Source organism: Pipistrellus hanaki (assembly GCF_964339955.1).
Source record: "Pipistrellus hanaki genome assembly, chromosome: 13".
NCBI lineage: Eukaryota > Metazoa > Chordata > Mammalia > Chiroptera > Vespertilionidae > Pipistrellus > Pipistrellus hanaki.
Window position 1 is genome coordinate 13,461,247 of NC_140515.1, and position 27,049 is coordinate 13,488,295.

Consider the following 27,049-nt stretch of genomic DNA (forward strand, 5'->3'; position numbering starts at 1 on the left):
TAGCACTAGAAAGTTTTTAAAAGCCATTTGAAAGCTGTTCTCATTTGGGACTGCATTTGGGAAAGCGCGTTCCTTTAAGACTGAGTGCTTCTGCCCGGGCAGCCTTCCCAATTAGGGAGGATTAGGTAACCTTTCCGCAGCCGTGGGCAGCACCGCTCTCCCCCGTGTGCTGTTTTTGTTTGGGGTTTTTTTTCTAAGTTAAGGACCGTGATTTCTGAGGCCGGCCTGTGCTGCCTGGCCTACTCTCTGGAGTATGCAAGGGTCTTTCTGCCTCCGTGGCAGAAAAGGCAGAAAAGAATCATGAACGCAAGAGAATTCGAATGTCAAGTTTGTATTGGATTCCAGAGTAAGGGCCTCATTTTACACTAGATTCTGCATAAACGTGAACCCTGTGTGAGGTTTCCTGTGTGTTCTCAATTAGGGGTCTCTAGTTGCAAGCAAAAGAAACGAAAACTGACTCAAGTAAAAGCATTCCCTTAGCCCTGGCATAAGCAGAGACTGAGCATCTTCGGGATCTAGCTCAGGTTTGGCAGTTTCCTTCTGCAAAGGGCCACATGGTAAACATTTTTATCTCTGTGGACCACACAGTCTCTGACTCAACGAACCAGCCAAAAGCAGGCATAGACAATACACGAACAGGCATGGCTGTGTTTCAATAAAACTTTATTTATAAAAACAGATGGTAGGCCTGATTTGGCCCTTGGGCTAGGGTTTGCCACATCCTGATCTAGATGGACCAGTATCTAAAGAATAATTTATTTAAGGAGTTTCTGCCTTAATGAGTCCTTTTTACCTCCCCTTGAGTTACTCTACTCAGCATTCAAATTCCCAGGTGAGTCTGACTGGTCCAGCTTGTTGCACTTATACCTTGACTGGGGATGGGCAGAGTATCTTAATAGACAGGCCCAACAAGGTTCCTCACAAGAGAATTGTGCTGCCAGATGCAGGGAAGTGCATGAGGCAGGTAAGATGTTCCTTACCTCTTGCTTTTCTAAAGATCATTTTTCCTTGTTTCGTGCAGTGGGGATCATAGGAGCAGGGCTTTTTCAACGTTTACCTAGAAAAATATGTCATGTAGAGAATAGGAAACTTGTTAACAAAAGGGGGCCGCAAGAAATTCTGCAGCCTAGGCACTGCTGCAGTGCACAACACTCCACGCGTGTGCGGGAGGATACAGACCAGGCCCGCCCTGGGTTTGGAAATGTGCAGTGCGATTCCAGAGCTGGGCAGTTCAATTGCTGGCCCCCCGGAGCACTCTCTCCAGCTTTCCAGCAGATCCTCAGGAGGAAGCATCTGACTGGCCAACGGGCAGCTGTAGGTGAGCTCACCTGGGCTCAGGGATCCATCCTTGCTCCACTGGGCTATATCGAAGAGAGTGGCCTGTGGCTTATAGAGGTGCCAATTCCAGAAACTTGAATGGAATCCAAAATAAGACCTGAAACCAGTGCTGTGGGAGTCACAGGAACATGCGTGATGCCACTGAGCCCTCTCTCAAGGAGTTTGCCATTTTGTTGGGCCATAACACTCCCAGGAGACTTAATAAAGGAATAATATAAGATTTTATTATGAAGAGGAAAATTCAAGGGCCAGAAGATATATTCCAAATCTATTTATATATGGACGATCCTCCCAAACATTTTAAATTATGGTCCCCAAACAAAACTAATTAAAATAATAGTTCTCTGTTTCAAAAGTAGAAAACAGATATTTTCAGGTTCAGAGTAAGTGTACTAGACCATCTAAGTATAGAGGTAGAATATTTTAAAACATTCAACAATTACCTAAATTGAAAATTACCTAAATATTTTCTCAGACAGAATTCATAAATCTATTTTCTTGCTTTATACATGTTTTAAAAATTAAACCTAATATGTTTTTTAAGCCACTCATTTTAACAATGAACTGAAGCCCAAGGTAATAAGCAAACTACATTCACCTCGTTATAAGGAAAAAGCCACCTGCAAGAAGCAGGATGGGCAAGTATTTTGAAATAACGCAGGTGTGGCCTGAGGTTTGACAGAAAGCACAAGTCAGTCACCAGAACCCAGAACTCAAAACACTGTTGCCAATGCATTTGAGATGATAACGCGTGGGAATTGCTTTGCTTTGAAGACCAGGCAAACTGTTCAGGGTCAGAGTGAAGAATACTAGCAAAAAACATTGGGTTTCCAAAGATAACGCAGTAATGGGAAGGCAAACACACTGAAGATGCAGATAAATAAGAGAGCTATGAGAAGCCTGCATGGGAAACCAGCTGCAATGCAAACATAGTTCTAGGAACAGCCATGAGAGGGAGTGCCAGACTGAACTCCATCCAGAGAGAGGTTTGTCCATATGGCATTCAAGGAAACTCAGCCAAACCAGTTTGGCTCAGTGGATAGACGCAGGGGTCTTCAAACTACGGCCCACGGGCCACATGCGGCCCGCAGAGGAGTCTGATCCGGCCCGCCAGGTTTTTTGGGCAGTGAGCGCAGCCGAGGTGTTACAGTAGGAATTAGTAGTTCATATAGTCTGGCCCTCCAGCTCTCTGAGGGACCGTGATCTGGCCCCCACTTTAAAAAGTTTGAGGACCCCTGAGCGTCCGTCTGTGGACTGAAAGGTCCCGGGTTCGATTCCAGTCAAGGGCATGTACCTTGGTTGCAGGCACATCCCCAGTTGGGAGCGGGGGGGGGGGGGGGGGCTGCTAGAATCAGCTGATTGATGATTCTCATTGATGTTTCTAACTCTCCCTAACTCTCCATCCCTCTCTCTTTCTCTCTGTAAAAAAATCAATAAAATATATTAAAAAAAAAAAAAAGAAAGAGAGAGAAAGATAGAAAGAAAGAAAGCTCATTGGGAAATAGAAATAAGGGGGAAAAAAAATCTTAAGTCAACCCTATTATGAAGGAAGAGACGGGAACATGACCTGGGAGAGATGGATGTCTAAGTGGCACTCCCCGCAAGTGAATGAGTTCATATGAAAGCTTAGTTTTAACAACCGGCTCTTCGTTAAGCAGGCCATCTGACTCCCTGTTGTAAGGGAAGTAAGTCCCAGGTTGGTTGTAAATAAGCACTTGGGGTTTTGAAAAGAAAAGTCTTTCTCAGTAGACTGTGGGGTCAGGCCACACCTGTGTACCTGTCAGGGGCCTGGAGAAGAGAAGGAAGGGCCATAAATAAGGAAACCACAGCACGTTATCCCTCACAGACACGCATGGAACACCGACACGTGTCGGACACCTCCCCTGGACATTTGTCACGGACACCTACTCAAGGCCCAGAGCGTGCCAAGGAGAAGCACGTCTCTGCCTTTGGGGTGTTTACTTTAAGACTTGCGTGTTAAACAGCCTCACAGAAGGTCTTACAATTGCTTTCCGTCCGTGGTGAACGATTTCTGCCGCATTTGCCTCTGGCCTTCCTTCCCGCCAGCTGTTTCTTATGATCCTGACATGGAAACCGAGGTGAGGACTGGCCTGCTGACTGGTGTCTGATGTGTTCAGTGTTCTAGCACCTGTGCTGGCGGGTTCCAGCGGCGTGTCGTCGTGTGTCAGGATGAGAACGGATACCCCGCAAGTGACTGTGTGGAGAGAATCAAGCCCGATGAGCAGAGAGCCTGCGAGTCCGGCCCGTGTCCGCAGTGGGCTTACGGCAGCTGGGGAGAGGTGAGAGTCAAGGCCCTTTGTACACGCTTTGGAAAAAACAGTGATTTTGCTGACCAAACTGTGTTGTTCATGTTTATTTGAATGAAGAAGAACTAGCTCCAGTGAAAGCTTCTTTATTTTGGAACTAACTAGGAGGCCTGTCTTAATGCTAGGCTACTTTAAAATTGCATTTTTAATCAATTATAGACAGCTCGATTACACAGGTTAGAAAAGTGAGAAATAATGCCGATAAATGCTAATTTAAACTGTTAACCTCTGCAGGTTAAAAATGGAGGAAACTTTTAAAGTGATTGAAAATATATGTAAAATTTGTCAATGGGAATGTTGCCATCTTCTTCATATAGTCTTGGGTTTTGTTTTTTTTATACACTCTTATTCTCATGGTGTAATCTGTCATTATTGCAAACTCCGGATGAAGCCATAATTAATAGGTTCTGTTCTTCCTATCAAAGGTGAGTCATTCTAAACATGGAAGTGAATAATTAGCTGTATTCTCAAATAATGAGATTCTTCGGCTGTTACCTTTTAGACCTTTCTAATGAGTTGCCTGCTGTGGCTGATGAAAGACAATAGAGTATTTGGGCCAGAGGAAACTGGGTACCATTCCCGGCCTTGGAACGTTGCCAGACATCTGTATCCTCTTCTATAAATGGGGAAGATAATGGCATCAACTTCATAATATTCATGATTATTATTTGAGAGAGTGCATGTCAAATGCCTGGCACATTAGCCTTCAATCAAAGTCAACTGCTATGATACAAATTATTATTAGTAGTAATTATTATGATTAGCATCACTATCATTATTAAGTGGGCTTTCGACCACTATTACATGTACGACTTATATATTACTGTTTTGTGTTTAATTAATCAAGAAGATATGTCTCTATTTTTGAATTTACAGGGAAATCACATATTTAAAGCTTCTTGAGTGATTCTGTCTTGAGTGTACAATCTATATTAACAAAAGCGTAATATGCTCATTAGACCAAACGTCCTTCCGGACGACCTTTTAGATGAAGCTGAGGCTGAGGGAAGCCCAGATCCCGGGTGCCAGAGGGAAGCCAGTTCCAGGAGTGGGGGGGCTGGGGGTGGGGAGGAAAAGGATGGCCTACTCTTGCATGAATTTCGTGCATCGGGCCTCTAGTTTATAAAATAAAACATGGGGATTAACATCTTGGAGATCCTGCTGCCAAGGGGGGAGAAGGGAAATGAAGTGGTTGGGCCCACTATGCCCCTGGCTAACGGGAATCGTGTCCACATGTCACGGTTTCCCGCACGAGGCCCAGTACTCCTGGGCGGTCACATGGCGGTTTCTGTTGACTTTCGATGACAGTGCGTCATTCTGGAGGGCTTGGCTGAGAGGCAGGAAGGGGAGCCAGGCTTTGAGAGTGATATATCATGGTTTTCCCAAAACTCCTCAAAGAGCCCTGTCCTGTGGGACCCATGATTAAGCTTCTGTCATTGGACTGAAGCCAGGAGAGGGCAGCACCGGTGGGAATGCTTGCTGTCAGCAAGGACCAGACCCTCCAGACTCTGCGGGAGCTCTGGCCCTGGCGCAGCAGGGAGGCTGCCGCCCGTCGGTGCTCCTGGAAGTGAGCAGAGCGGTTCTGTCCAAGAAACACATCCGTCCCTGCCTGGGAAGTTCGCATCCAGCCAGGAGTCAGAACCTGATCCAGCCACCTGCCATGCTAGGGGCTCATCCCGGGGGAGGGTCTGAGTTGTGCTAAGATTTGGAGATAACGTCAAATAGCTTCTCATACAGATTGGCAGCCCAGCACAGCCAGAGGCTGGTGTGGCTTCTTACAGGTTGCCAGGAAGTCAAACTGGCTAAGTCATTAGAGTATTTCCTGTAGGTGGTACTGGGTGGTGTTTTGCATGTTTGATGTTTGATTTTATACTTTAATCTTATTCTAAACTCTTGCTATTAAATGTACCTTATCAGATGAATTAATCTCTCTTAAACTTAGTTGCCCCCCACCTGAAATAGGGCGAGTAATTATGCTCTCCTCTGGGTGAGATCATGTCTCTGAGAGCTCCCTGGGTAAGCAGTACCCCCGTTGAGCCAGAGCACGCCTGTCTGTTGTAGGTCGGCTGCAGATAAGTCAGAGTTTTGTCCAGAGGCCTGCTTGCCCTGTGTTATGGTCGGGTTTGGCTGAGAAATATTTCTCATGGGAAAAGAAAGTTTGCCATCGGCCGTTCGGACAGCTAACTGCAGCCTTCCTTTGCCTCTGTGCAGTGTTCTCAGCTGTGCGGCGGAGGCCTGCGAACCAGGCTGGTGGTCTGCCAGCGGCCCAGCGGGGAGCGCTTTCCAGATCTGAGCTGTGAGATTCTGGACAAGCCTCCGGACCGGGAGCAGTGCAACCCGCACGCCTGTCCCCAGGACGCCGCCTGGAGCACCAGCCCTTGGAGTTCGGTATGGCCCTAACTCTTAATGTTCATTAGCCAGGCTGTCTAGCTGACCCACCCACTTCTGGGGTGTTCCGTGGCCCTCCTCTGCGACAGACAGTTGTCATGCTCACAAGGGCATTCCCTGGCGATCCGCAGCCTGTAGTTTTCTTCCTGTTGATACACAGCAGAGTGGCTTTTTGTGAGACTGCCAAAGCTACTCTGCAGAATGCATGCGCCTCCTGCCAGGGAGTAGCTTCCTTCCCTAGAAGAACTGGGTGAGGTATGTCTGGATTTTTTAAAAGAAACTAAGTGCCTTATGGTAGTTGTTGAGCTCCAAAGTAATTTAAACAGACAGCTCTATAGCAGGTGGACCTTCCTTTCCTTAGTTCTGGCTGTTTGGATTTTTGGGGGGAAAAATACCTGCTTATTGAGGCCAAAGCAATGCTTTCTGCAGTGACTCAGGTATGACTCTCACCACAATCACCTCAAAGGCTGTGCCCATAAAATAGACTAAAGTCATTTGAAAAATGCAAAAGAGCAACCGTGGACTCCGTGACCTGGTGCTTTTCACAGTGTCTGAAATGTCCTCTTTCTCCCACGAAGACATGAAGCCCATCCGAGACCATTTTTTGCCCTGGACCTGGGCCTCCTTTGCCCTGTGCTTGGCTGGCACTGTGAGGTGGGTTACCGCTCCGCACGGTGCAGGAGTCCGGGGTAGCTCTTGGCACACAGGAGGATCGGCTTTGTCAAGACAATCCTTCGGCGAAGTTGTGCCATAACTTGTGGAGCCATTAGGGCCGTTTCAAGTAGATGTACTAAACACACCTGTAAACACATTAATTGCCCTGAAGCTGAAATCACATTATATTAGGTCATATCCAGAATTTTTTATATGGCTCTAGGAGTAGTCAGGACTATTCCTGGAACCAGCTTCTAACAGTCAAGGTTGCTATGTCCCAGTTAATATGTACAAGTTAAGCAAGTATATATGCACAGTGACATACCCAACGCACCTTGTCATCAGTGTTCTGGAGGCGTTCAACCATCTCAACGGGCGCTATTTCCCTGGGCTGCCAGGGTTTAGCTGAAGAGCTTAGAGGTGCCAGAATCAGACATACATTCCACTTGGAGCGTTTTGCCCATGATACTGGCACCCCAGAGTGAGCAGTTTGAAAAAGAATAGATGTGCTTAGAATGCCAGGCCCATTCCCTGGCATTCCTAACTTCTCTAAATCACCACCATATCTTATTCCTCATGAAATTCTCCCTCTGGGGCCCCGCATATTTTCACCCTGTTCACTCAGCCCACAACACCACAGCCAGGTTACGTTTCAAAAAATCTGCTAGCTCTCTAACCAATTATTTCTTTAATTTGACCAAAAAACATCTAAACCTCAGAGGGTGTATGTCTGTGTGTATACCCAATATAATACAATATGATAACGTAATATATATTGTATAGTATAGATACAGGGTCAGGCAAAAGTAGGTTTACCCTGTGATATGTTATATAACATATATTGATTTCCTATAGCGTTCTCTTCTTAGAATCCATTCTAAATTCAACTCAAAATTTTTTACACAGGATCACCACCCTCCCCCACAGATATTTTAAGAGCTCAAGTGCTTAATTTTTAAGATTATGATCAGCTATTTAACTGAATACTTTCCATTATTTTTACTCTAGTTGTTCTTTTGGGGCCTACAAAAGTTTTCTGAAACACATAGAGAGAAAAAGATAGAGATTTTAATCCTCTGTTACACACATTTTGCTGCCTCTGATTTTAGTGCTTCCTTTATAAAACGATTGTTATTCAAATATATATTTAAATACCTCTACAATCTAGTAGCAAGGCCACTCCTGCATGGCTTTTAACTGATTTTTAAAAATTTAAATCAAAAGCATTTTATTTAAATATATGCATTTGTAATATATTACTTTAAATATATGTAAGTCTTTTAGATTCTTATGGTAGGATTTTTGTTTTACTTTTATTGATTTTTATGGATGCTTTGGTACAATTTCATAGTAATTCTAAATGTAAGCATACCTCAGTGATTGTGTTATTAGCCATAAAGCCACTCCTATGCTGCTCCATCACTATAACTGACAGTGAAATTAACAACAACAAAGGTACATTTGAGCTGCTAACATGCTGCTTTCGAAGGAAAGCACACTAGGTTTATGAGAGACCAAGGGTAACAGTCCTTTGTCCACTTGCTTTCTCCTCTGTCCCCACACATTCCATGCTGGAGGTAGTGCCAGAAGCAATGGCCACTGAGCAAGTAGGCCTCTCCAAGGTCAAAATGGAGATAGCCCGTTCAACAGTTGCAACAAAGGAGCAATATTTAGGCAAGAAACTCCAAATCCCTGTGAGCATGGCTCCCAGTGTCTAAAAGGAAGCTCCAGTAAACACGGGGTTCAAGCCTGTTCTAGACCTTAGTTCAGCCTCAGGTCACTGTGGATTAAGTCATGATTATAAGAAACAGCTTCAAAAATTCAGGCTTCTCTGTCCGCCTTTTCATGTGTCCTTGCACTCGTAGTTGGTACTGTTTTGTTATTGAAATCAGGTTCTTCCACTGATGGGCCTTTGGGTGGCTCCTGCAGCCGCCCCAGCAGGACTATAGTGAGTGTACATGCCCCCTGACTAGAGGGGTGCATTGGAAACAGAGCTCTGTGCTGTCAAATGCAGCCCAAAATAGGTTAAAAACCCGCAGCCTTCTAGAGTGAGCTGATTCATCAAGATAATTCTGGTGAAAACGGTGGCTAGGTGAGTGATGTCACCATTGCATCCCTCTTTCGCCATGCTCCGTGTAGCTGCTAGCTGACCGTCTTGCCAACTGTTCTTGCCTTGGAGAAATTGCTCATTTGTGTTTTCCATGACAAACCTCCAAGCAGTCTCTGAGCCTTGCGTTAGGTGATTTGGATAATGCTTGTCAACCCGAACAATGAGAATTTATGGAGGAACTGTGCTTTTGTTTCTGCGTGGCCGACTTATGAATTTTGTCTACCTCATTTTCATAGTAAAATTTGCAGCTCCTGTAGGTAGAAGGAGGAAATGTTTGACATCTGGCTATTTTATCACCTCACTGAATCTTTCTTTAGCAAAATAATAAAGATTGCAAACATCTCTACCGTATTTTCTGAATACAGCTTTAAGCAGCCAAGCCTGGTATTATCTGAATATTTTGAGCAATACAGATTTCAATTTTATATAATAAAGTATAATTTATTTTTCCATGTTATTTAATTTTATATACAAATGTTTAAATCGGTGTTTATCAGTAAACTGTAAATTCATATAGGCTGTGTGAACTAGAAAGGCATTTGTGTGTTTCTTTTGGTTTTAAGAGAATACATTTTAATTTTGTACTAAAATATTCCCTGCTGCCTGTCCCTTTCCTCTCCAAATCTGAGTAGCCAAATGACAAGCTTTATGTAATTGGACAGTTTAAAATGTATATTCTAAAGGCATACATTAAAAAAATATTTTTGAATTGGAAATGATGCTTAGTGATATAAACAAAAATATCTGGGGCTTAACATTTGTTTTCTTTTCCTTTTACTAATACCGCTGTTAGATTCACTGAGTCTGAAGGATGAAATATGAATGGTCCATTTAGTGGATTTATCGATAATGATAAGGCATAGCCAGAAGACAAGCGTGTGATTAGAACAAATGGTTCTGTGCATGTAAGAGGAGATAGGAATAGGAAAAAGCTCCCTGAAATTCATCAGACCTTATTCTTGTGTTCAGGTAACTGTAAAATACTTCCACATTTCTTTGTTGGCCTGCAATACATTTCAGAAATCACATCTTATTAAAGGAAAAGAAAGGAAACACTGTAACAATATGCTTGGAAGTTTTAAGAGATCCTGCACTTTTCAAAAAAAATTATAAATCATAACGATGAGCCCAGACACCTTCTGGTGCCACATTCCCTACTGAGCCTCCAGTTTTCATTGTAATTTATTATGGTAATTGAGGGTGCAAGGATCCAAGTAAGGGAGTCCCTATATGAGTTTGACATTTTTATAAGGTGCTGACTAGGTGAATATAATAACTTTATAACATTATAAAGGTGAAACTAATACTTCTTGAAAGCAAATGATCATAGCTGACATTTATTGAGTATTAACTATGTACCAAGCCAAGTTAAGCAAGTACACATCACATTTAACCCAGGTTACCCTGTGAGGGAGGTGTTTTTAATGACCTATGTGATAATCTACTTTAGTGATAAGACTTCAGTGTCAGTATACTCCCTGTATTAGTCCTGCTTATTTTGATTGAAACAAATAGTCCATGTTCATAATGAGATTTTTAAACTCCTGTTCATATTTGATAAAGGATATGCCTACCATTCAAACTCCATCTCACCTCAACCTTATTGAGTGAGTATTGATTCTCCCTGTCACTCCAAGGACAGAAAATCCCAGTTTAGTCCTGTTATGGGCCAGTTCTCATAACCAGAAGTTATGACCACTTCTAACAACCGGTTATGTTTAGGGAGTGGCAAAACACATTTCTCTTTCATTTTAAAAAAATCATGTTAGCCGGATTAGGAGGAGAATGGAAAGATTAGACCATAAGGACATCACATTAAATGCATATGCATTGTTTATAAATATGATATTTTTTAAACTAACAAAGACACATCTTAAACATACTGCTTACAGCCTTTTTTTAAAAAAGAAGAAACATATCTGGCTTACCAATATGAAGTATAAAAATGAGATAGTTTTTGAAATCAAAACATTACATGTGAAATTACTAAGTTTACCTGAATTTAGTGTAGATTAAGTCTCTACACCACTCATCCGAAAATGCGTTCAAAACAAGCCCAGTGCTGGCCTGCATCTAGTTCATTGGAGATAAAACTTAGCTGACCTTTTTCCCCACCTAGTGTTTTAGTGATTGTTTGCCTGTCTCAAACTCAGTTCCTACCTCTGACAGCTGATATTTTGTGAGAGCTTGACAGGTTTCCGCTTTTACAGTTTTAAAAAGTCCAAAGGCGGCGTCAGGGCGGGCCGCAGGGGTGGAGGGCTCCTGGGCCTGAGGAGGAGCTGCCTCTGCTGACCCCACAGAGGTGCCCTCTGAAGGGAGCGGACTGGAAGCTGGAATGTGGAGTGGGAGGCGAGGCTGAGGCCAAGTCTCATTGGCTGGAGGGGAACCCTGACCAGTGAAGGCACTCGGGGAATATTTATTTTATGAGGGGGAAGTAAAAAATTCTGGGTCATTCCTTTAAAAAATGGAAGTCATTCATTTCTCAGCAAATACTTTCTGTGAGCCAGCACTGTGCCAGGTGCTGAGAGACAGCATGAACAAGTCAGAGCTATTCATTCCAGGGAAGAGAGAAAATCTGGTATTAAAGGAATAAAATTACACATGTAATTGAAGAACTGACCCTTTTTTTTTTTCCTGGAAGCCTCACTAAACCATAGAAATAAAATACATATTGCTATTAGGAATACACACACACAGGGTGGGCAAAAGAAGTTTAATTATAATAAATAAATAATAGTACAAGAATAAACTTTAATACTTTCATGTACTCACAACTGTAAATCTACTTTTGCCTATCACTGGTTTGTTTGTTTTTGTGTGTGTGTGTGTGTGTGGGGGGGGGGGGCTATAAAGATATATATATATCTGCTAATGAACTTTGTTTAATAAATACAAATTATTGATCTATCTTTCCTTTTAAATATATACTTGCCCAATCATTTTCGGGGGTAAATGCTTCCCTGATTTGAGAAACAGCTTTTCCAGTTGAAACATGATGGCTCTGCGTACATTCCTCCCTCTGTCTAGCTAAGAAAAAGGAATCAGACCCACCCCGATGGCATGAAACCTTTACAAACCTCCCAGCAGGGACTTTGCTTCTATTCGCTTTTACACTGGTACCCAGAAGTGAGTTCGGTGGCTTGGTAGCCAGGATAATCCGAGGGCCTGGCTCCCTGCCGCTCCCTGCTGAGGCTCCCAGCCCCCAACATGTGTGGGGAGTGTGGCCAAGAGTGGACCCCACCCTCACCCCGGTTACTCTGTGGGCACCAGTGTCTGGAACGTGTGCACTGCCACCTACCACCTTTGCTTCTTGTTGTTCCCTCTAAACTGGGGTCATTTCCCTGGGTGGTTTTAATTACCACAACTCCCCTTTCTAGACATTTATAAGATAGAAGTTGGGTGGCCTGGGAAAGTGCACACGAAGATATATGGAAGATAATATATACAACAACAATTAGCCAAAACTGGTGTGGCTCAGTGGATAGAGCGTCGGCCTGCAGACTGAAAGGTCCCAGGTTCTATTCCGGTCAGGGGCATGTGACTTGGTTTTGGGCACATTGCTAGTGGGGGGTGTGCAGGAGACGGCTGATCAGTGTTTCTCTTTCATCGATGTTTCTAGCTCTCTATCCCTTTCCCTTCCTCTCTGTGGAAAAATCAATAAAATATATTTTTTAAAAAACAAAAAAACCTACAGAGCTATCATTCTTAGCCAGGCCTGCACCCCCTTTCTCCTCAGGAAGAGGCTATGCCTTGGCCAGCACAACCCAACAACTCTCAGCAGAAATGTTGTTGAGGGAAATGTTGTCTGGCTTTGCTCTCCAATATCCAGCCGCTAGCCACATGTGGCTAATCCTGAGCCCTTGAAACGTGGCCAAGTTCAACTGGGAAGTGCATTTTGAATTTTATGTCATTTTAATTACTCTAAGTTCAAGCAGCCAGCTGTGACCAGTGACTGCCATACTGGACAGGGCAACCTAGGTAACAGTGCGTCTTTAGCAATTAATATTAAACTGGCAAAGGAGCCAATAAACGTATAAAAATAAGTGGGGGAGAATAGCCCTGGCTCAGCACCCAGGGGGCCCTAGTAGGATGCCCGTCCCTGCAGTGAGTGGCATTCTCTGTGCCTTTTGTTCTGGAACACGTCCGTGGGTGTTCCCTGGCAGCTGGGCGTCAGAAAGAGCAGAGGACAATAAAAAAGAGGAGCTATCAGAACCAGCTGTCTGGGGAGTGGTTACTCCCAGGCCTCGATGTCAAAGCAGCTGTTAAAACAAATGCTCCTCTTGTGCAGCGTAGAGTTCAAGTTCATCCTGGCAGTAAGTTCGGGTCAGGAGAAAGAATGTTTATGTGTGCAGTGGGCGGGAAGGGCAAGGCTGGATTGATGCTCGTCAGGAGAAGGCCAAACGGAAAACACCGGGTAGCTACCTGGTGGAAGCCTGACTCCCCAGAGGGCCGTTCCTTGAAGGAGAGTTTCCGGAAGGCTGCTTGGCGCAGGTGCTGAGCCCAGTAGATGGAGGCTGAGCCGTCAGCTTTGCAGGGCTCTGTGTCAAAGACGCTTCGAAAGGAGCACAGTCGAGGAAGAGTTGCCTCCATCACTGTCATTGTCATCACTTAATGTCTCAAGACGTGGCACCCACAGCGTTAAGAAAACCCTTGGGTTCATTCGCGTTCATGCTCCATACTGATGTCCCCCAGAAATTAAAATGTAGGCACCAACATTGGCTGCAGATTGGCTAATGATGTCATCAATTCCCTTCTCCAGTGGCCAGATACAGTTTGTCTGGTTCTTTCCTTTAGAGCAGGGGTGGGGAACCTTTTCTCTGCCAAGGGCCATTTGGATATTTATAACCTCATTCTCGGGCCATACAAGATTATCAACCTAAAAGTCAGCCTGCTGTTTGGTCAAACATTTAACTAACTCGCCCTTAAAGCCGTGGCAGAAGAGGCCCGGTGTTCAAACCTGCTGCCTTACTCAGTGCGGGCATACCAGAGGCAATCGAGGAATGAATGAGTGAGCCCAGCTTCTCTGGAACGGGGCTCCTGATGGCACTGGCCTAGAAATGTGGAAATAAAGGACTAACTGGTAGAAAGGAATCATTAAAAAAAAAATACATAGGATTGGGTGGTGGTGTTGTGTCATTAGTGATTTTCTGACTTGGGGATTTGTGTGGTATTTCTGTAGGAGTGTCCTTGATTTGGGGAATAGAGTGTTTGGAGATGATAGGACATGATGTTTGCAAATTGCTCTCAAATTGTCCAGTAAAAGACAAAATAATATTGGCATATAAAGTGTCCCAAAAATGTATACACACACTTTGAATAATTATAAAGGAAGTGTTTAATTAAAATGTTTTTCATTTTCAAAATTGAGCTATCAGCTGTTATTAAAGTGTACATACATTTTGGGGGGACTATATATATATATATATATATGTGAAGGAAGGAGTAAACATGGTGACATGTTGGAAGTTGAGGAATCTGGATAAGGGGGTTTAATGTTCTTTGTAATGCTCTTATAATTTCTCTTTAAGTTTGAAACTTTTCAAAATAGGTTATTTTTTAATTTTTCTTAAACATAAATATGTTGAGGGTGTGTATTTTACTTCACAAGGAAGTGAAGAGCAGGTCTGGATTTACTGCAGGACTTTAACATTTTTGACACATTTTATGGAGCTGTTTTTAATCTCAGATTTGTGCTGTAACATCAATAAAAGTGGGCACTGCAGCCAGAGCTCTGCATAAACAGAACCCTTCCTGGTTTTTTATTGGCCTTTTTCCCGTGGCTTTCTCTTCCCCTGTCTCTGTCTCCCTCCCTCCCTCCACCACCTCCCACCCAAGCAGCTAAAATGCAAGGCCTCTGGGAATGCTGCATTTTCTCCTCCCCTTTTCCCAGGGAAATGCGCTTTTATTGCAAGTCTTGTCAGTAAATACTTGGACATACACAGACTCCTTTATTTTCTACCCGCTGCTCCCGGTCACAGCCCAGATTCCTTTGAAAAAGAAAATGTGTACTGTTTGTTTTCCTTGCACTTAAGAAAGGCCCTCTTGCAACCAGCTCACCTATTCCCACATTGCACGTGGCCCTTTCTTAGTCAAATCTTTCTTTCTTTCTCCTTGGTTATTTTTTAATCAGACTCAAAGTGCCCAGGATACCCTCAGCAACAGCTGGCCACGGACATGATGCTTATTCATGGCCGCTGGCATCTCCATCGCTGTGCGTGGGGATTGATTTCACGTTGTACATGTCATGTTCTCTATAGATCAGGGCTTCCCTATCCTTTTAGCTTAAAACCTTGACCTTGTTGGATGGATGTTCAGCAGGCCCTTTACCACTCCATCCAAAGGAAGCTGTGTGCCCTGCCCGCATCGGGTCAATTAAAATCAATTCCATTTGAGAGCTTGTTGAAGGACTTTCTCAAAACCTGGGGATAATCCAATGGTTCTCAGTTGGGAGTGATTTTTACCCAGAACCCCACCACAAGGACACTGGGCCGTGTCTGGAGATGTCGTTCGTTGTCACAGATGGGTTGGATGGAAGTGAATAGAAGCCAGGGCTGTTGCTGAGCATTTTACAGTGCAGAGCACAGCCCCGCCAGTGATGAATTCTCTCACCCAACATGCTGAAATGTTGCCAAGGTTGAGAAACCCTGCAGAGACAGCTGGTGAAGAGACAGAGGACTCCTACTCAAAAGTCAGAGTTGAAGGCACAGTCGCAGGCCCTGAGGAATGACACTGTGACACTGGTTAGCTATCAGAAAGCAGTTCTCTCAAGAGAGTTAAAGTTTCCATAAAATACTATGTGGGACCCTAGGAAGCTATCAAGGTCAGTCTAAGGATGAGCTAAAAATTCAAGGTCGCCAAGTTGCCTCACCAGACTGTGAATCTGCAAACCAGCAAGCAGGCCTTGCTTTCTTTCCGTGGAGGAGGAGGGATTTGTAAAGCTTACAGATGTGCCCATGGCGACCCAGAGGCCCTCCGCATGGCCACTTCGGCAGGAGCGGCCAACTTTGGAAAGGAAGGCGTAAATGAGAATGGGCATCTCTGAGAAAGCCAGGGTTAGCAACAAAACAAAATAAACCTTTTTAAAAAAGAAAAAGAAAACCTGTCTTACTCCAACATGTTCATATATTTGGACAACATATTCATACATTTGACAGCTCATATGTATATATTTTTTTTTAATTTTACATTTCAAACAACAGTACCTCCCTCATCCATGATAGAAGGTGCATGTATGTCATGGTCCAGCTCTATCTAGGAATTGGTGTGAGTTGCATATTTAGGCTTTTTGGGGGGAGGGATTAAAAATAGGGTTAGTCCTAGTTTGAATTTTATCTAGGGAACAGCAGACTACCTTTCTGATCAGAGCTGAGACAGTGAGTGGTCCAGAAAGTGTCCCGTGGGCTGTAAATGGGAATGAAGCAGGGTTTTCCCACCCCAGTGCTGCTGATGTTTGGGACTAGATAATTCTGTTGCGGCCGCTCTGTGCACTGTGGCATGTTTAGCAGCACCCGTGGCCTCTGCCCACTGGGTGTCAATAGCATATCCTCTTCCTTGTGACAACCAGCAGTGTCCTCAGACATCACCAAGTGCCCCCTAGGCAGCACTGCCACCCCCACCCGCAGTTGGATGGGTTTCTTACAGAACTCTTTCCCCATGTCCTCCTGGAAGGGCCTACAGCATTTCCCCGACATGTTTGATGACAGTCCCTTCCTTCTCTGGGGACGATGAATCTTTACATTGCAGAGATCATCGGGTTTCCCCACCAGTCTTTTTAACCCATCGCGGGAGCCGTAGGCAGCTGCCCAGCTTTCCCAGATGTGAGCCACCAATTGGCTCTTCAGGCCATGAACTTCTGGGGAAGAAGGTTTCTGAAAGTGCTGCCACAGCACACCCCCTTTCTGACACAGCACACACCCTTTCCCCTTTCCCAACAGCCCCTGCTCTCGCAGACAGTGAGTGATGTGCACTCAACTGCACCCCCCACGCCACAGACACACACGCAGGTTCAGAACAGCAGCTCAGCACTGAGGCTGTGCGTCAGGGAACATTTCAGGTGATGCATCTCCTGGCCTTAGAAGGATCGTCTCTCAACGTTTCTTCAGAAAGGTCACTGGCAATGGCCACACACCTGGCAGTGACTCCGAGGCCCTGAGATGGAGGAGACATCTACCAATTGAGGAAAGGCAAGCCACATGGACCCAAGACACTGGCATGGACGTCAGAAGTTCTAAGACAGGACCTAGCCCTAAGGAAATATGGGTTTTCCCCACAAGGGGTAGACTTTGTTTGACGGGAGACCACATACATTTTTATTAAAAGAATACATACACATGGGTGTCCACTGTAGTAGTCTTGGTTTTCTAGCCAGCAAGTGGGGCCACCTTCTATAGTTAACTAGAACCTTAAATTAACAATGGACTGTGTAAAAAGCTAATTATAAACTTACCAGTGATTCTAGGCTATAAATTGGGCACAAGCAAACGTTCAAGAATTAAAAAATGAGAAGACACAGCCGTCCCTGAAAAGCTCGCTTCCCTGAATAAACAAATCTCTCCACATCCCAGTCACCAAAGGATGACCAGCCTTACACGTCTTGATGTGGCACAAAACAATGCCCATCTGTAGTTGGCCAAATAGATTTGGCCACGAGTGTAGAACTAATACCAAAGGCGCTGTTTGCTGAGCCCCTGCTGCCCGCCAAGCCCTGGGATGGTCCTTTGTGTGCGTAATTGCTAAGCCTCATGTAATCCTTGCAAATGGGCCTTGTTATGTAGGCAGGAAAACTGGACTGTGGGGAGGCTAAGCACGTTTCCCAACATCTTATAACCAGTAAATCTGGGATCCAGACATGACTGACCCCCAAGCCCCAAAGCTTTCCCACTTTTAAAACTTCTAGAAAGCCCTAGCCGGTTAGGCTCAGTGGATAGAGCATTGGCCTTCAGACTCAAGGGTCCCAGGTTCGATTCCTGTCAAGGGCATGTATCGTGATTGCAGGCACATACCCAGTAGGGAGTGTGCAGGAGGCAGCTGACCAATGTTTCTAACTATCCCTCTCCCTTCCTTTCTGTAAAAAATTAATAAAATATATATTTTTTTAAACCTCTAGAAATACTGACTTTGAAATGTGACACATAAAAGAAACAATCTCTCGCTGAAACCAGTTTGGCTCAGTGGATAGAGCATAGGCTGCGGACTGAAAGGTCCCGGGTTCGATTCCGGTCAAGGGCATGTACATTGGTTGTGGGCACATCCCCAGTAGGGGGTGTGCCAGAGGCAGCTGATCCTCTCTCATTGATGTTTCTAACTCTCTATCCCTCTCTCTTCCTTTCTGTAAAAAAATCAATAAAATATATATATATATTTTTTAAAGAAATAATCTCTTGCCTAGAACCCCTTTAACACTCCTTTGCATTTTAAAAGCCATAAGAGCTTAGTCCTTAGCATCTGAATATGTCCCAGGGTTTTCAGCCAGGTTCCTGGTTTTATTTATTTTCTTTACCAGAAGTGGGAGGTAGCTGAATATTTGCATTTTTGAATAAACCATTTTATCACTGCACTTGGTTCTGAGTGATTTTTAAAGGAGCTCAGAAGCTGGGTGTGGTCACCTGGCGGTCCCCTGGAGCATTGACAGCCCCGCATGTTGAGGCGTGGCCTATCTAGGGAGAGTCTGCTGGACTAACACTAATCTTTCTAGAGATGGCCTGCCCCTAGTATTTGGGTAAAATGACTCCCTAAAAGGAGAGGCTTGTGGTGGTCAATTTGAGGAGAGTAGTCAATGTCTCCAGGTGGAATGGAAATAGACATTACCTGGCCTAGATAGGACCCGTTCTCGTCCATTATATTTCTTTGTAGGTTATTTTAAATCTGTACCAGCTATATCTTCATATTTCCATCTGGAAAAAGTGACATATTTGGGGGGAGGAGAAACATGTGACACCATGGTGTGGGGGGTGTCCGTCCTGGCTCTGCAGGTCAGGGTAGCATCCTGAGTCTCTCGCTGCTGCCACTGCCATCTGTTATATCACGTTCTCAGATAGCCTTCCTCTGAGACGTCCGGTGCAGCATTTGGGGCTGTAACTATACATTAAACATTAAACCACAAGAGTTCTTAGCCGGTTTCGGACTCCATAGACACAGGAGATAGGCGAGAGCAGTAGTTAGGTATTTGGTCTGTACAGTGGGCTAGGCATTGTGCAGAATGTTGACTTAGTCCTTAAGAATGCTTGGGATGTAAGTGGTTCCAGATTCCAGCAGAGACTCTTCATTCACTGTTTCTTGCACTCATTTGTGTATCTATCCATAAGTGTGGGCGTATGTTCCATAAACCAGGCACTTCTTTAGCCTCTGGGGATGTAGCAGTGAACAATACACACAAAAGTTATTGAACTCACTGAACTTACATTCTAGTGGGGCTGAGGAGATAACCTATGAATAACAAACAAAGTAAGAAAAGGCAGACAATATATTGTGAAAGTGATTGCTGACAGGGGTAAAACTAAATTAGAAAAGAGGGATAGAATAAATAGCAAGGAAGAATTGTAATTTGAAGGAGGTCAGGCAAGTCTCCGTTAAGAAGGTGGCATTTTGAAAACATGCTCAAAGTCACTAATTATCCAAGAGGTGCAAATCAAAACAACAATGCGGTACCATCTCACACCTGTCAGAATGGCCAACATCAACAAATCAACAAACGACAAGTGTTGGCGAGGTTGCGGAGAAAAAGGAACCCTCGTGCACTGCTGGTGGGAATGCAGACTGGTGCAACCACTGTGGAGAACAGTGTGGAGTTTCCTCAAAAAACTGAAAATGGAACTCCCATTTGACCCAGTAATCCCACTTCTAGGAATATATCCCATGAAACTAGAAACACCAATCAGAAAGGATATATGCACCCCTATGTTCATAGCAGCACAATCTACAATAGCCAGAATTTGGAAACAGCCTAGGTGCCCGTCAGCAGATGATTGGATCCAAAAACCATGGTACATCTACACAATGGAATACTATGCTGCCATAAAGAAGAAGGAATTCTCATCATTTGCAGCAACCTGGATGGAATTGGAGAGCATCATGCTGAGTGAAATAAGCCAATCAATGAAAGAGAAACACCACATGACCTCACACATCGGTGGATGATACAGATCTTTATAAACTGATGAACCAAGAGACAGATATAGAGAAAGTAAAGCAACAGGCAGACTGTCAAATTACAGTGGGGAGGGTAGGGATATCAGGGGGAGATAATAGATCAACCGAAGGACTTGTATAAATGCATATAAGTACAACCAATGGACATAAAACTATGGGGAGGGAGGGGATGTGTGGGAGGGAGGGAGGGGGGCAATAAAAAAAAATCAAGAAAATATGTAAAAAATAAATAAATAAATAAATAAAAATAAATAAAAATTAAAAAATATATATATCCAAAAAAAATTTAAAAATAAATAAATAAATAAATAAATGAGTTCTCATCTAAAAAAGAAAAAAAAGAAGGTGGCATTTGAGCAGAGATTTGGGAAAATTCAAAAGCAAGCCACTTGGATATGCAGGAAGAGTATTCCAGGGCCAGATCCGGAGGCAGGAGCACAGGAGGCACCTCTCAGGGATAGCAGGGAGGCCTGTGTGGATGGGAGGTGGGGTTGGGTGGGATATGAAGTTAGAGATGAAGCTGAGGGAGAGGAACATGGAGGTAGATCATGGGAGGGGAGAGGAAAGGTTAGAACATGGTGGGGGGGGGGGCGGTGTTCCTTATACACCTGGTGAGGTAGGAAACCATTGAGGGGAGAGGGGGATTGAATAGGAGCATAAATGTGTTTTATGATATATATTTATTTAGTATACATTTTTATTGATTTCAGAGAGGAAGGGAGAGGGGGAGAGGGGGAGAAAGATAGAAACATCAATGATGAGAGAGAATCATTGATTGGCTGCCTCCTGCACGCCCCACATTGAGGACCAAGCCAGCATCCTGGTCATGTGCCCTGACCAGAAATTGAACCATAATTCTTAAGTCCATGCTCAACTATTGAGCCACACCAGCCGGGCCATGAATTTTTTTTTTTAAAAAGGATGATTTTGACTCTTGAAGTTATAAAAAGCTGCAGGAGGAACAATATAGAAGCAGGGAGACTATGAGGAAACCATTGCAGTAGCTCAGATGAGAATGTTCACAATGGGAGCGGTGAAAGTGGGGGAGTCTGATGTATTCAAGGGAGAGGCATCTTCCTTTGCATAAGATCACAAAGGAAGAGGGAGTACTGTTCCTACTAGGTCTGATTGATTCCAAAACCAAGTCCATAACTATCACCCTCTCCTGTCTCAACCATCGTATTTCCATCTGAATAAATCTCAGAGTGGTATGGGAATCATTTAAATTCACAGAAAACCAAACCTCATTCCAGCCACTTTGAATGCTAAGTCTTCCATGTTGGGCGCCATTTACACTTCAGCTGGTTTTTATTTCTTCTAGTCATTCTTTCATAGTGGTACTTTTGAGCCATTCCTTTCCCAAAAGATGAACAGGAGGAGGAGATAAGAAAAGCCACAAAGAATTAGAACAATGCATTTATCTGAACCCCCAAGACAGCAATGCAAAGTCGGAGGTTGGGCATCTAGCTTAATAATGGTGAAAATGACTCTTTCCCTCCTGCTGCGATCTAGTTCTCTTGAGTACAAACCCAGATAGGTATGCACTTCTCAGCTCTGGGGGTGGGGGGTAGGGAGGAGCATTAATATCTACCCCAAAGCAAACTGATTGCATGAACTACTTTCCCAAAAATTTCATAAATTTTTTAGCAGTAAGAAGTTTGATGTATGTGAAAGATGTTCCTTTCACACCAGATGGATGGAGGAAGGGCCAGGCAGGCATAAAAATCAAGCCTGGAAAATGCAATTAAATGAACTCTGTCCCAGTATCTGTTAAGAACTGAGCAACACATGGACTAGTTCTTTGGGAGGGGAAGCGATTGGAGGGCTGGGCATTGGTTAGGTACGGGGAAGTCCAGAGACCACCTGCAGGGCTCGCTCCTCTACAGAAACGTTCCCAGTAGTGACTTAAGCTTCCGGGTGTGTTCCTGACTGCCTGTGACATAGCACAAGTCATAAGTGGGTATTCCTGGCACTGTCATCTTCTAGCAGAATGACATTCTGGGTAGCCTTGAGCCTTCCTGCCTCACAGTCCACCTTCAGAATGCCAAGAACTTGGGTCACCGTTCCCAAGAGCCATAGCTTTTCCATCAATTACTTCTCAGACACTTCTTCACTTTCCTTTGCAACGATTGAGAGTAAGGATCCTCACCCACCGCTCTCCCCGAGTCCCTAACTTCACTCATAGGTGATCCTGTACAAGCACGAGTGTGGTCCTTGCACCATCCTCACCTCTTCCCTGAAAATGCCTGTATCATTATTCTGCTGATGTCAGTTACCATAGCCATTGTGCGTGACGCTGAGGGAGAAGAAGTTGTGTAAAGAGTGCATGTGCTTGAGAGTGGGGAAGGCAAGGGCACGCAGCAGACAGGGCTGGCTGGTGGTGTGAGACTCTGCTCCTTCCCGAGGTGCCACTGGATGCGGCCACAGTAGATGCTGCTCGTGCAGATTTTCTTGGCTTTTGTTTCCTGTCTTTGTAACTAGAAACGCTGTAATATGTATACTCTTGCAGAACAAAAAACACCCCAATTTGGGCTTCACAACTTACATAGCTAGTCGCATATGTTGCTATATTTAATGTTAACATTTACAGCCCCCGCGCCCCCCCACCCCCATATGAAGCTGTTTCATTATGAGGTGGAAAGGGGAAGCTGGGGAGCCAGGTGCCTCCTCATTCTTGGGGGTGATGATGGCAGGAGCACCTCTCCTCGGCTCCCCTTACTTGCCTGGTTTCACCCCTCCCTTCCGAGGCCCACGTAGGGCCACCTACTTGGCTGCAGTATTGATGGCAGCCTTCAAGGGTGTGCCAAGAGTGACGTATGCATCTCCCTCCCTTTTCTCCCACAGTCTGAGGCCTTTGCAGCATTGCAAAGGCCGGGGGCTTGGGGGGCAGTGGAGACGGGATGATGGCCTAATGCCACATCCAACTGGATGACCGTGACTCCCACATCTGAGCTTCCAGGGTGTTCCCTGCCAATCTCGTGCTTTCTTGGTGCCTTTTCATGGTAATCAGTGCCACGGTGGTCCTGGGCACACACAGCCATCAGGCCGGCTGTCAGCCCTGGCTTTATGCCCTGAAGTCATGGCTCTTGTTTCCTGGCAAAGCTTTCTCCCCTTCCTCCTAAGGCCTGTGGCTCCCCGGTGCCCCCTGCAGAGCCATTGTTGCGCTGTGGGAGCCTGGATGAAAAACCCCTAAATGTGTCACTCCCCCCTGATAAGAAGTGTCTTTGACAAAGACCTGCAACGTTCCCACAGCTGAGCAGAGTGGAGCAGGGAAGTGAGGGATCTGTTCTCGGTGATGGTGATTACTATGTGGAGTCTGTGTGTCAGGACACTTAAGAAAGAACACAATGAAAACACGGGACACAGGAGTAGCTCTTAGACAATAGGTGTGAGAGGAAATGATGGAGCAGGAAAGACTGGTCTTTCTTTCTTTACTTGTCTCCTGTGTTCTGTGGCTGGAAGATGCGGGGTTAGGAGTGGTGTCTGTGTGTAGGAGTGGGCACTGCAGCAGCGGGAGTCCCGCGTGGCGGCTCTGCGCCAGGCCTGAGCCCTCGGGAAAGGAGAGCTCCTCCCATTCCTGTGGTGAGATCTTGCCAGACTGAGTCCCTCCTTCACCCAGCAAATTCCCGGTTAGAAAGTTAATCTTAGGTTCCATTAGTTAGCACATAGTTTAAAATACTCACCTTTTTAACTGCATCTTAGGCGACAGTAAAGGACTCTGCTGAACAGAAGTAGTCATGGTGATAGTGAACCTGTGTTGATTTTTATACAGTTCCGCCAAAACAGTGCATGAAGAGCTCAGTCTGCATGCACCGTCTCACTTAACTGTGCACAACTGCACCGTCTCACTTAACTGTGCAAAACCGCACCGTCTCACTTACTGTGCACGACTGCACCGTCTCACTTAACTCAGCACAACTGCACTGTCTCACTTAACTCAGCACAACTGCACTATCTCACTTAACTCTGCACAACCGCATCATTTCACTTACCTCTGCACAACCGCACTGTCTCACTTAACTCTGCACAACCGCACCATCTCACTTAACTCTGCACAACCGCACTGTCTCACTTAACTCTGCACAACCGCACTGTCTCACTTAACTCTGCACAACTGCACTGTCTCACTTAATTGTGCCCAACTGCACCGTCTCACTTAACTGTGCACAACTGCACCATCTCACTTAACTGTACACAACCGCACCATTTCACTTAACTGTGCACAACCGCACCGTCTCACTTAACAGTGCACACCTCTTTTGAGTATAGATAGTGCCATTGTCTCCATTGCACAGAGAACAGATCTCAGCTGAGAAATGTTAAGTCACTTGCCCAAATGGCACCAGAGAAAAGTGGCAGGTGGCCCTGCAGCCCAGGTCTGTCAAATCTGGGCCTTGAGACGCTGCCTCTCAGCACATGTGGACAGGAGCCGCTGTGTCCTTGTGGCGTGTGCACACCCACCCTTAGAATCGGTTCCTAACTAGAACCTGGGAACCAGAGCTTGTCGCCCTCTCTTGTTCCTGCCTGTGTTCACTACCTGTCACAGCCAGAGGTGCCGCGCCTCGCCTGCCTCTCAGTCCCTTTCCATCCCTGACAAGACAGTCCTTCCCCAGTGAACACCCACCACATGGTATCAGCAGGCGCTGGGGCAATCAGAGCCTAAAAAATAGCTAAGAGAACTCAGGGTGTGGCTTTGGCCAAAGGAAAATGTGGTCCTTTCCTGACGTGACTGCCCATTTGCTTCCCAGGGTGCCTTTCTTCCCAGCGTGCTAACAATGTTGTGAAGAGAGTACTAAGTCACAGTCCTGACATTGCTTAGCAACTCCCCTCTTGGGAGACCAAGGAAGCAGGGGTCTCTAAAACAGTCTTCAGAAACGTTCCTCTGAGATCCTTGCTTTCTGTGGTCGCCAGGGTAAGCAGAGGTGAGCAACCTATGTCCCTGGCTGGGCCCTCTCTTCAGGCTAGCGTGAGGAAGATTGTGGTCAGGGATGGGGGGGAGGGGGGGAGGCATGCTGGACTGGAACCTGGCTCCCTCAGTTTCTATCTGGGAGCCTGGGCAAGTGGTGGCCTCTCTCTAATGCTAGGCCTCCTGACCCGGAAAAGGGACCCTGGAGCCCTGAGCCACAGACTGCTGCTGGGTTCATTGCAGCCGGGGTCCTGCAGCCGTGGGAGTCAGTGGGAGGTGGGCAGGTTGGGTTCTGCTGCAGTGGAGGCGTGCTCCTGGGAAGGCCGTGGCATCGAGAGCCATTGCACCAGATCAGCGGGGCACCGGCACTGCGGGGCGGAGCCCAGGTGGCTCTCTCTGCGCCTTTAGGAAAGCATGGCATTTCACCTGCAGTGCACCCCTTATGACGGCTGCAGGTTCCAGGGGTCCACTCGTTTCCATACACACTGGCTGCCTGCTGGCCTGCAGCGTAGACGACAGGAAGTAGGGCTGTGTGAGTCATAGCTAACTTTTTGCACGGTGACCAGCCCAGTGGTGTTCCAGGCCTTGCACTGAGTAGTATCTGAGACTTTGATCCCTAAATCCAAGTCCTCATTCGGTGTCTTTGTTCGGGGTAGCAGGCCGGCCAGGCTGTCATCCCTTCGCCGCTCCCGATGGCGCGGTGCTCACGCAGCTCACTTCATTCGTCACCATCATCAGCAAGGCAGCCTGAACCTGGAGGGCACGCATTGCATCATTCTGATAAAATACTTTCCAGATGAGGTGTGACGTTATGTTTCGCTAAACAAGGTCACAGTGAGAGTAGACTCAAGAAGAGCTGGTTGTTGTTATGAACAGACACAACTGAACATTTTTAAATGAAGTGACTGAGATGTTATTTTCATCTTTTGGAGAATCACAGAGAAAGGCCTGGAATAATAGCAAGGTCTCCTGTCTCAAAACTGAGTGGCGGTGAGCTACCAGCTGTCAGAAATCCTAAGCCAGGGAGAGTCTTGACTTACTGGCTGCTGGTGGGTAGCCCTCTGAGGCCTGTCTGTGCCTCCCGGCTTCTCTCGTGCTGTCAGCCAGCCTGTGCTGGAAACACGGACTAGCCAGGCAGCATCCTCTGAGACACAGCTCCTGTTTACAGACCCTCCTGTATCTAGATCACTTGGAAATGAGAACCCCTGGGCCCACAGAGCCGAGCCAGACACTCCAGGGCCCTCCTCCCGGGCCATCTGTTGACGCACATGTATTAAGCACCTGCTGTAACCCAGCCAGTCCTGTCCACTCCACAATGCGTCAGCCCCATCACCCTCCAGCCCGGGTTTCTGTGTAGACCCCTGACCTCCACCGTCCCCTTCGGATGCCTCCTGTGGTCTCCTTACCGGCTCCGGGGTAATCCTCCGTCTTCATTTGGACGCCCCAGTTTCAGCAGCCTCAGCAGTTCCGGGGTCTCATTCTCTTGGGTCTCAGCCCTTCCCTTCTAGGCAGACACGCTGTGGTGTTTGCTGGCTTCTCGGTGACTGGGAGACCATGCCCCTCAATAGGAGGGAAGGACCGATGCCCATGAGGTCGGGACAGCACAGCAGACCCAGAGAGCAAGCCCTCGGTACAAGCCATGAGCAGCCTGCTCACGCCTTGAGTCTCATTCTCCCCAGAGGAGCTGAAATGCAAGAATTTCAAACTCTGAGACCTTAGTGTACGGCGAGTGTTGAGGCTACATCTGAACAATGCTCTGCGTTAAGCATGCCCTTAGACAGGTTTCACAGAAACAAGAGCCAGAGCGGGCGCTGCTTGTGGGCCCTGGTGTCTGAGTGAGAGGCAGGGGTTGCATGTTTGGGAGTCTTGCTCCGAAATGGGGGAGGGGGAACCATTCTAAACAATCTGGGCTGTTTCCCCGGAGGAGAAAGGTCACATTTCTGTTGGGAAACTAGGAGGCTATTTTAGCTGCAGATGTAAGGGATAAGATATTTCCCAGAGCAAGAACCCTCAGATATGTAGCCAGTAACATGTACTGGCTGACGCACTAAATTTATCTGTTCACTCAGTGACGCTTGTGGATGCAAAAGGCAGGGCTTGGGAAAGGACTGGAAACTGTCGGATGGAAATTTCCCTCAGAATATGAGAGCTGAAATCTGTGTTAATTTGATTATCAGA

At 45.8% G+C, this 27,049-nt stretch overlaps 1 protein-coding gene across 3 annotated transcripts in view; it reads left to right on the forward strand.

Moving 5' to 3' along the window:
• ADAMTS9 (ADAM metallopeptidase with thrombospondin type 1 motif 9) overlaps positions 1 to 27,049 on the forward strand; it is a 157,173-nt gene that overhangs the window by 88,394 nt on the left and 41,730 nt on the right. For all 3 annotated transcript variants that reach the window (XM_084902692.1, XM_084902694.1, XM_084902693.1), the window contains exons 27-28: positions 3,477 to 3,638; positions 5,877 to 6,053. In XM_084902692.1, coding sequence (XP_084758818.1) covers positions 3,477 to 3,638; positions 5,877 to 6,053 — 339 coding nt within the window. The remainder of the gene's footprint in view (positions 1 to 3,476; positions 3,639 to 5,876; positions 6,054 to 27,049) is intronic.